The sequence below is a fragment of the Vidua macroura genome, chromosome 3 (genome assembly GCF_024509145.1).
Source record: "Vidua macroura isolate BioBank_ID:100142 chromosome 3, ASM2450914v1, whole genome shotgun sequence".
Taxonomy (NCBI): Eukaryota; Metazoa; Chordata; class Aves; order Passeriformes; family Viduidae; genus Vidua; species Vidua macroura.
In genome coordinates, this window is record NC_071573.1 from 74,887,965 (window position 1) to 74,898,047 (window position 10,083).

At 54.3% G+C, this 10,083-nt stretch overlaps 1 protein-coding gene across 1 annotated transcript; it reads right to left on the reverse strand.

Moving 5' to 3' along the window:
• Window positions 1-3,183: 3,183 nt before the first annotated feature.
• Window positions 3,184-5,509, reverse strand: POU3F2 (POU class 3 homeobox 2). Its single transcript, XM_053974449.1, has one exon. It carries the CDS (start codon window positions 5,442-5,444, stop codon window positions 4,137-4,139), a length of 1,308 nt encoding a protein of 435 aa, XP_053830424.1. The 5' UTR covers window positions 5,445-5,509; the 3' UTR covers window positions 3,184-4,136.
• Window positions 5,510-10,083: the final 4,574 nt, after the last annotated feature.

Sequence of the window (10,083 nt, forward strand, 5' to 3'; positions counted from 1 at the left end):
CTGCGGTCACAAAACACTTCTTCTTTCTGTCACTTCTCTTCGAAACTATTGATAAGATCATTTAGCTGAATCTGTTCGGGATGAGTGTAATATTGACTAGAAGTTAGAAAAGATGATTAAATCTAATAAGCCTAGAAACTATCGTGAAGGAGGGGAGGGAGGGGGGAGAAGAGCAGGATATCGCACTTAGGAACCCGAGCCAGCCAAGAAGGACCTGAACACACCGCCGCGCCTGCGAACACTGCGCAGTTGGATGTCGCTTGTCAGCGCGCCAGCCCCGCGGGTCCCCAGCCGGGACCCCTCAGGGAAAACCGACCCGCTCGTCACCGCACGGAGCCGCAGACACCTAACGTGAAACCGGGGCCATCGCCGCGGGGCCCGGCCCGGCCCGAGGGTGCGCAGCCCCGCTGGGCAGCCGCGTTCTTCCTTCCTCCTTCAAACGGTACTCCCATCATTAAGCCCCGCCTTTTTGTTTTGCCTTTTTCTTTCTCTCTCCCTCTTTTTTTTTTTTTTCCCTTTTTTTTTTTTTTTTTAAGGAGTCAGATGTTAAATTATAAAAAGGGACGGAGAAGAGTCGAACCTCTTCTCCCCCATGCCTTCCGCCAGAACATGCAACAAACTTGAGATCTCCCCACCAGCATCAAAGGCAGGACAGCCCTACCCGCACAGAAATCAATGCTCCGAAACACACGGCTGTGGTTCATCTGCGAAGAGACACAATGAACACAGCTCCCGAGGCTCTCCTTCAAGACCCTGAAAGTTATAAACGTGGAACCTCTCGGTATAGGCATCAAATTTATTCCAAAAATTCCATTAAATAGAAAGGAACGGCGGTGCTTTTACACAGAACTCAGCTCAGTATAAGTACTGGGGACTTCTCCCTCCAGATCTTAAGAACTGTGCAAATCTGTGCTATCTTTAAAAATAAAATAACGATATTTCAATAATTAGAAGAAACTATGAAGGTATTGTGCATTTCTGTTTTATGTAGATAATAAAATATTACTTTAACATAAATATATAAGGATCTCTGCGTTTTTATTTTTCCCCACAAGCACATCCAAATGTACCAAAACAAAGTATTTTTAAAGAGACTGAACAAAAAAAAATTACATCCCATATAGATTTTGTTCACCTACTCATTTAAAGCTACAGAAAAACAGTTTCCAGAACCTGTTTGCTTTAAAAGAAATAAATATACATTGAGGCAGGCCACTTAAAAATGATATGAAAATATTTCCCTGGGTAGCATTAAAAAAAAAAAAAAAAAGAAAAATAGACAAAGAAAACATTGAAACTATTTCTGCATTTCAAAGGACAAATATTAAACATATATACATAGTGGTAAGGTTTGCGTGGTAACTTTTTTTTTTCGTAAACCTATTTGGAGTTTGAGGTTTTTTCAAACATCCTCTCAACTCCGTTGTCTGACCTTACGCACATATTAATAAGTGTCTGAAAGTTCATTTCCTCCCTTTACCACTGGATCTGCCCTGATCTGATTCACTTCACTAGGCGCTAGTCCTCAACACTTTAAATAACAAGCAGCTCAACACATAAACAAACAAACAAAAAATTTTATAAAACCAAACAAAATAAAAAAAAAAAGAAAAAGAAAGAAAAGAGAAAAGCTTGGTGCCCGTATCTTTTTAACAATTGTTGGAAAACCAGGAAAAAGGCTAATGCATGTGCCTCTTAGAAATCATCATCTGTCTTACCAAGAAGAAAGAAAGCAAGCAAGCAAGAAAGAAAGGGAGAAAGAAAGAAGGAAAGAAAACCCAGTGTCACAGGCATTTTAAAAGACAATGAGAAACATATTCTAAAGCCTTAGCTACTGAATGCAATATTTATAGGAGAGTTCTGCGAGAGAATGCTTCACTGTTTTTTCTCCATAATTGTCCAACACTCAACTAAGTAAACTTTTAGATTATAAAAATGCTTTGTCTCTATAGCACCCGTTTGTGCTGACTAAATGATCCCTTTATGAATTTATAACTATCATAAAGTTCCTCTAATGTATATGCATAGCTGTGTGTGTGCATAAGTACACAAACACGCACGCAGACACACGCACATACATGCGCTGCTCCGAGGTCCCGCTCCTCTGCTTCCCTTCAGAGCTTTTTGTTTTCCTTTTTTTTTTTCCATTTTTTTTTCCTTTTTGTCCCCGTGGGTTTTTCTCTTTTTTATTTTGGAAAGTTAACCATTTCTCATCAAGATAATGTCACGAAATGCACTTTAAAACTATTAGCGAAGGACGGGGGGTGGGAAACACGGATTGAAGAATGGCATTTTTTCCCCACTTCATTTCATTCCCCAGTGAAAGACACAAGGCTGCCCAAGTTAAAACTGGTCCTTTCCTTCAATAAATTATACCACAATCTGACCAAAGGACAAGGGGAGGATGGGAAGGGAGAGGGGCTGGATACAAATAGAAAATAAAATAAATATGGAAAGTAAAGTGAAAAAGAAATGCACACGGTCTCTATGGAGAGGTGGGGGCAGCGTGTGTTTACAGGCAGGTGTAAGCACCCGACCCCCACCTCGGGCCCAGCAGCTCCTCAGGCTCTCCCTGGCTCTGCCTTGACGTAAAACTGCTCAATAAAAGAAAGTTTAGAGGCTGATATCGGCCCGGGAGGCGAGACCGGGGATGCCAAAGGCACGCAGGGGAGCCGCGGGAGGGCGGGGGGGGGGGGAGGAGGGGAAGGAAAGGGCGCTGAGGGGGCGGTGGTGGGGAAGCCAAATAATTCCCTTTCCCCCTCAAGGAAATGCCACTTTCTCTGGGAAAACTCTGGAAGCATACTGTTCCCTCTCTGCCTTCCCCACACCAGGCCTTGCTTGCCCGCACTGACACGGTCTGGAAGGGTTGCACATATTTTTTTCCTCCCCCTTTGGTTGCGCCTCGACCCCCGGACACACTGCCTGAAAATGAAGTTTACTTTGTTGATTTGCATTATTCTCCCTTCTCCAAACTCGACTCTTGCCATTGAAGGCATGTATTAAACAATTACGAGAGTCACATCTCTGGAGAATGGAAGCTGGAGGTGCATATATATGTGTATATAGAGAGATTATATATATGTGTATATATGTATGTCTATGCACGCATGCATATGTATACATAAACACACACATACTAATTCTTTTTGCCATGGTAAAAGGAGAAAATAAGCGTTACACGTATTTAAGAATACTTGTTTATAACAAAAGTTCACATATACACATAAAGCAAAGGCTAAAACACAGTAACATATTGTAGACCGGTCACTGTTTGACTAACGCTTACTGTGGAAAATGCAAGTCATTTGCAAAATTAAGGTCGGAAAGGAAGGGGGAAAAAAGAAAAAATAAACATTTTGTTTATGTAAACTTCGATTTTCTTGCAGTGCAAATTGGTACGGTTAAATACTGTCTACATCAAAAGGGATAGCTTTTCAGTTCTCTTCCTTTTTTTTTTTTTTTTTTTTTTTTTTCCTTACATATATTCATACAGGGGATCCACAGAAAATAAACACAGCAGCATGTGCCAACACCGAGCGACATTCCACAATGCAATCTGCCTTTGTGTGGCGGGAGGGGGCTCCGGAGGGGACCCGAGGTGGCTGTGCCCCCCTTTCTCCTCCGCCCCCTCCCCGGCAGGGCAGCGCCGTATGTTTTGGCCAGCGAGTGAGGGAGTTTTGTGCGAACCGCTTCGCCCTGCGCCTGCCCTGCCGGTGCCCGCCGCTGCCCTGCCGGTGCCCGCCGCTGCCCTGCCGGTGCCCGCCTGCCTGCCCGTGCGCAGTACCCACTCCACTCCCGTGCACGGGCACTCGCCTGGAAAGGTCAAAATACAGCATCACACCTCCTACAGTCTAAGGGACAGTGTGGTGCAGGTGCTTTGTCTGTCTATCTGTCTGTCCGCTGTGATTCGCGCTCGCCCTCTCGCTCGCTCGCTTTTTTGTTTTCTTTTCTTTTTTTCGCGTTTGTTTCTTTTTTTTTTTGATTTTTGTCTTTTTTTTTTTTTTAAGATAGGAGAAAATAAAATTTAAAAAAAGAAAAAAAAAAAAGAAAAAAAAGGACAATCAAAAGTTGGGGGAAGGAGAGGAGGAGGAGGAGGAGGAGAGGAGGAGGAGGGGCCGGGCGCCCCCGCCGCGAGTTCACTGCACGGGGGTCTGCACCCCGTGGTGCGGCGGCGTGTCCCTGCTGGCCCCGTACACGTCCTCGGCGCCCGGCAGCGTCCCTCCCGGGGGAGTCATGCGCTTCTCTTTCTGTCTCCTGTTACAAAACCACACTCTCACCACCTCCTTCTCCAGCTGTAGGCTGTCCGCGAGCGAGGTGATCTCCTGGGCGGAGGGCTTGGGGCACTTGAGGAAGTGGCTCTCCAGCGCGCCCTTGACGCTCACCTCGATGGAGGTGCGCTTTTTCCGCTTGCGGCCCTGCGCCGCGATCTTGTCTATGCTGGTGGGGCTGCCCGAGGAGGAGTCCGCCTCCTCCAACCACTTGTTCAACAAAGGCTTCAGCTTGCACATGTTCTTGAAGCTGAGCTGCAGGGCCTCGAAGCGGCAGATGGTGGTCTGCGAGAAGACGTTGCCGTAGAGGGTGCCCAGCGCCAGCCCCACGTCCGCTTGGGTAAATCCCAGTTTGATGCGCCGCTGCTTGAACTGCTTGGCGAACTGCTCCAGGTCGTCCGAGGTCGGCGTGTCCTCGTCGGAGTGCGGGTCGTGGTGCGGCGGCGGCCCGGGGGGCGCGGCGGCGGCGGCGGAGGGTGCCGGCCCGGCCGCCCCGGGGTGGGGGCCGTGGGGCGGCGGCGGGTGCTCGGGGCCGTGGTGCGGCGGCCCCGGCGGCGGCTCCTCGTGGGCGTCGCGCAGGCCGTGGTGGTGCAGCCCCGGCTGCCCGGCGCCCAGCATCCCGTTGACGGTGAAGCCGGGCGGCTGCGAGTAGAGCAGCCCCGCCTGCGCGCCGTTGGCCGCGGCCATGCCGGGCGGCAGGTGCGCCGCGCCGCCCGCCCGCCACGCCGCTGCCGCCGCCGCCGCCGCCGCCGCCGCGTGGTGCCCTCCGCCGCCGCCGCCGTGGTGCACCAGGTGCGGCGCCCGCCCCGGCGGCGGGTGCTGCGGCGGCGGCGGCAGCTCGTCGCCGCGCCCGCCCGCCTGCACCACCGCCGGCTTGATGTCGGGCTGGCCCAGCGCGCCCGCCGACCAGGGCGCCTCGCCGCCGCCGCCGCCGCCGCCGCCCCCGCCGCCGCCGCCGCCGCCGCCGCCGCCGGGGCCGCCGTGGGACAGCGCCGCGATCCACTGGTGAGCGTGGCTCAGCGGGTGCCCGTTGCTCTGCAGCGCGTAGTCCGCCTGCACCAGGGCGCCGGCGTCGCGGTAGCCGCCGCCGGGCTGCATGCCGCCGGGCGGCTCGGCGTGCACCATGGGGGAGCCGGAGGCGAGCAGGCTGTAGTGGTTGGAGGCTGCGGTCGCCATGACTCGCCGAGCCGCACTGATCGCGCCGGTTAAAGGCGCCGCGCATTTGACAGCTACTTTTTCGCCTCGGGCGCCGCGCGGCGCCCGCGCCCCCCCGGCCCGCGCGGCGGGGCCCACTGCGAAGGCACGCGCGGCCGCCCCGCCCCGCCGCCGCACGCCATTGGCTCCCCGCGCCCTGACGGACGCCGGCGCTCCCGGCGACCGCCGCCGCCGCCGCCCGCCATTGGCGCTCCCCGCCGGCCGCGCCCCGCCCCGGCCCCGCCCCCGGCCCGCCCCCGCTCGAGCCCAACTCCGAGGGGGAACGGGGCGCGGGGGAGCGGCGGCCGCGGGGCCGGGCGGGGGGAGCGTAGGGGAGGGAAGGGGCGCGCCGCCGCCGGCCCCGCCCCGCCCCGCTCCGCACCGCCCGGCCCCGCGCCGCCGGCGGGAGGATGCTGCCGCTGCCCGAGCGCCCGCCGGCTCCTGTTGCTCGCGCCCCGACGCGCGTCTCTGCGCGGAGCGCGGCCGCGCCGCGCCCGGAGTGGGTGCTGCGGGCCGGCGGGGTGCTCGCCTGCCCGCCCCCAACTTTCTCAGCGCCGCCTCGCAGCCAGCCCCGCCGGAGCGGCCCGGGAGCGCCGCTCCCCCGGGGGCGGGGAGCGGGCGGCACTCTGCCTGTCCGCCGGCCCTGCCCTGCTCCCGGCACCCGGGGGTCGCCGGAGCGCTCCGCTCCTCCGGGGATGTCGGGGCTTCGCACCTCGGCGCTGCGGAGGTGGTTTTGTTCCGCTTGTCCCGTCCCGTGGGGACGGGACGCCTGCGGGACCGCCTCAGCGGCTTGGGGACTCTGCATGGATGCGGAAGATGGGCATGAGAGGGCGGTGGAAAAGGAAAAAACAAATAGGGAAAATAGAGGGGGGATAGGGAAAAGAAAAGAAGTTGCGGCCCGGACAGGAAGGAAGGAGACCCTGGAACTGGATTCGGATTTCCTAGGAATGAGCAGCGTCAGGCTGGCCGACGCGAAAAGAGTTCGCTGCCCATTTTTGAGCTGAAAGCCATAGCTTTGTCTCGAAAATAAACTGCTCACGGGGGTAGGTGCGCGTCGCAGGCTCCCACTATCTTCATCGAAATAACACAATAGGGCGGACCGGGGAATTTATTACTACTAACAAGAAACAGCTTTCTTCTGCGAGTTGTTTATAAATCATCGTGTTTAACGTGAGCGCTGGAAAGGCTCCTTGCCTGGAAATAGTCCTCTGCGTGGGGGTGTGGAGGAGAGGGGGGGATGGGCTCCTGCACATAAACATATACACAGCAGCAGCATAAACAGGATATCCAGTGCCCTGAGACAAGGGGCGCAGCAGGAGTTACCTCGTTTCGTTAGTTTAGCGGCGTATCAAGAGCTCCTTCTGCCGGGGGGTGGGGAGGGGAGGGAGGGAGGAGGAGGAGGAGGAGAACGAGAGGAGGAGGGGGGCGCAAACTTTGTCCATGAAAGAGTGGAGAATCTTCCTAAGGTTTGTTTTTTTGTTTTTTGTTTTTTTTTTTTTTTCCCCTTTCTTCGAGATGCAGGCGAAGGAAAGAACAATACTGCCTTTTCTTGCGAGGGTTGCGGAGAGAGAAGTCTCTGAAGTGAAGCTGTGCCTTTTGTTTCCCGTGTGTAAACAACTGGGCACCCAGGAATTTTATAATTTGATGCTCATTTTCTCGTCTCTCTCCTCCCAATTAGGTGTAGACCAGTGAGTTGAAACAAAACAACAGGGCAAGTCCGCAGCAGGCTTCTGCCAAAGCATCGCGGGGACCGTCCTGGGAGAGCCGCTCCACTCTCCGCGCCCGGGCCAGCCCTACCGCCCCGTTCCTGGGGCCGCCGAAGCTCCGCCGGGGGCGGCTTTCCTGCCAGCCCGCCTCCAGGTCCGCTGCCAAAAGTTCTTGCGTGGACGAGACACGAGGGGCCACTCCACGCATCATTTTCAGAGCGAGGTTTTCAGGCGGGCGCCTCCAGCGTGCGGTGCTCGCTGAGCACGGACCTACCCCGGTGGTCGCCCGAGGGACCTCCCTTGTGCCCCGGCCCCACGGCGTGTGCACGCCCCACGGACAGCTGGTCCCCGTGGAGTGCCCACGGCACCGCGCTCCCCGCGGCTCGCCTCGACCAGGAGACGGGACACGGGGTCAGCGAGATTCAGCCAACACTTTTCTGGGGGGAAAACCCCTCCGGGCCTGCCCCAGTCGTGCAGTTCCTGTCCTCTGTCCCGCCCGGCCCTCTGGCAGGTGCTGCCTACTACGGTCGCCGTCCTGCGTGCCTCTCCCCCCGCCGCCCCAGCGGCACATCTCACGGGCTGACGGTAATCACAGCTACCGAAGTAGCACCGCGGCCTTAGGAGGCGGACAAAACCCCGTCTCCCCGGCAGAGCCCCCCGCCGTCCCTCCTGCCCCCTCCCCGGCGGAGCGCACGCCTACGGAGGCGCAGCTGGGAGCAGCGAGGAGCGCGGCCGGTGCATTCAGAGCCGCCGCAGACTCCACCTCCTCGTCCTCCCCATCATTGTTAGCCCTGTCATTAATACCGCTCCTTAAGCATCCTCCGCTCCCATCTCCCCCCGTGGAGAGGAGCGCCGGGGAGCGGGGAGCGAGCGCCCGACCGCCGGTCTTGTCGCCTCGCCGCTGCCCGCCGCGGGCTCCGGCTCCGGTCGCCGCTTAGGTCCGGGCCGCTAGGGATGTAAAAGAGACAGTCATGTGGCCCCTTTCTGGCGGAGCTGACCCCGCGGGATTAGAGGTCTCACCAGCCTTTCTTTCCTTTTCTCTGCTCGCATAAAAGCAGGTTGAAGGTGATGCGGTGTCTTGGGCAGACACTGCAGTGTTTTGATTCAGCTCAGCCCTTTTCACTGTTCAAAGCAGCTGTTCAAATACTAGGGCTGCTTACTTTGACGTGAAGAAGATTTTCAAACAACCCCAAAAGCTTTGAACTGACAGGCCTCCTTGATATCTCCTTCATTGCAGTGCAGCTACTCGAGAATATTCGCTATAAAATACATAGAGCGCCACTTAACTGGAGCTGAGTCCTGGCTGGGAGGCGAGGTGCTGCATACACATCAGGTGCATCCAGAAGGACGCGGGAGGGTTGCGGGAGTCCTCTGGCCGCCCCCCGCCGGCCCCCCCAGCTCCCCACCTGGGGTCCCTGGCCCGCCACCCGCCCCCAGCTGCCGCGGCGGGCTCCGGCTGACGAGATGTTGGGCTCCCTGGTGTTTCAACTCCGTGCGTGCCGGAGAGAAAGCTGCATTTCCAGCAGCAAAACAAGAGCACGGCTCGTTCCTAGCGAGCCTCGGCTTTCAGCCGCCGCTCGTCAGCCTCCCCGGCTCGGGGGGCTGGAGGAACGCTCCCCAAACGCGCGCTCCTCTGTGCGTTTGGATGCGTGCGGCTGTAGGCTGGGGAATATATATTTGCATATGCCTGTTGTGTTTAGAGGGTGAAAAGCTTTTTTTTTTTTTTTTTTTTTTTTTTTTTTTTTTTTTTTTAACTCTGCTCTCCAAACCTTGAGATAGACGCAGCTGAAAGGAAAGGAGGAGGGGGAGAAATCCCCGCGCCTCCTTTCCGCGTCTCTATTATCTACCCATTAGATGTTGTTTTAGGAGGAAATGCTCCAGGAGTGCAAAGACGTGGAGAGTCGCTCAGAGAATTGCTGGGTGCAATAAACGTGAGACTCCTGGTGCTCGCTTTAAAGGCCAACTTGGAAGATTTGTGCTTATTGCTGGGGCGCATTTAATGCACCTTTTGTGAGATGGGATTGTTTTGATCTCTGCTTCCTTTTTAACCTTTCTCTATGAGGTATTCAAGCCTGTGCTTTCGTGTGGCTCTTTCCAGTGTTGCTCCGAGGAGTCTGATTCGGCGGAGAGACCCAAGACATGAATGAAACTTCAACTTTAAGGGCCTGCGGAGAGACAAAACTGAGGCCGGGGCTTCACAAGTGATTGCTTTAAAAAAATCCAATCTACACAAAGAGGCAGCTGGCTGCTTTAATGAAAACTGCTTAAAGCGGCAAGAACCGCAGCCTCAGGGATGTATTTATAAGATGACTCAAAAGCTACACTTTCAAGTTGCTTTTCCTCGGGGTAGATATAACAAACACATTTAACTAAGAAATCTAAACAAAAAGGACAGAAATTGATAACTTTGATTGCACAAGCTCACATTACCCATTGAAATTAAAATCCTCCATCTAAATAGATTTCTCCACCTATCTCTAGAGAAAACAAAATCTCTCCCTGCATATATAGATATACACAAGTGTACGTGTAATATCATGTACATTTTTGCCCTGCTAGAATACTGATTATCCCAGAAGATAGAACGTAGAAAGGTGTAGAATTAAAAAAAAGAAAAAAAAAAAAGTTCATGTAAAGTTTACATTAATGTTCATTTCCAACATTCCCCACAACTCTATTCTTCCGGCCGCTTCATTCATCTGAGAATCTGCTATTTTATCTGCATCAGTGTTTAAACTATTGGGATATAATGTTCTAAGTTCAGTATTTGAAATTAAATTATTTGAATTCACGGATATTAATCTTTTCCCTTCATCCTCCAGTTCTGAATCTTGTCATTAAAAATGATCCACCCTTTGTAGTCCGCAAGTGAATATTTTATAGACAGATACCGCTATGAAGACTTCTAACGCAAC

Coding starts and splice junctions, on each gene's coding strand:
- POU3F2 (XM_053974449.1), bottom strand. CDS start 5,444: ATGGCGACCGCAGCCTCCAACCACTACAGCCTGCTCGCCTCCGGCTCC.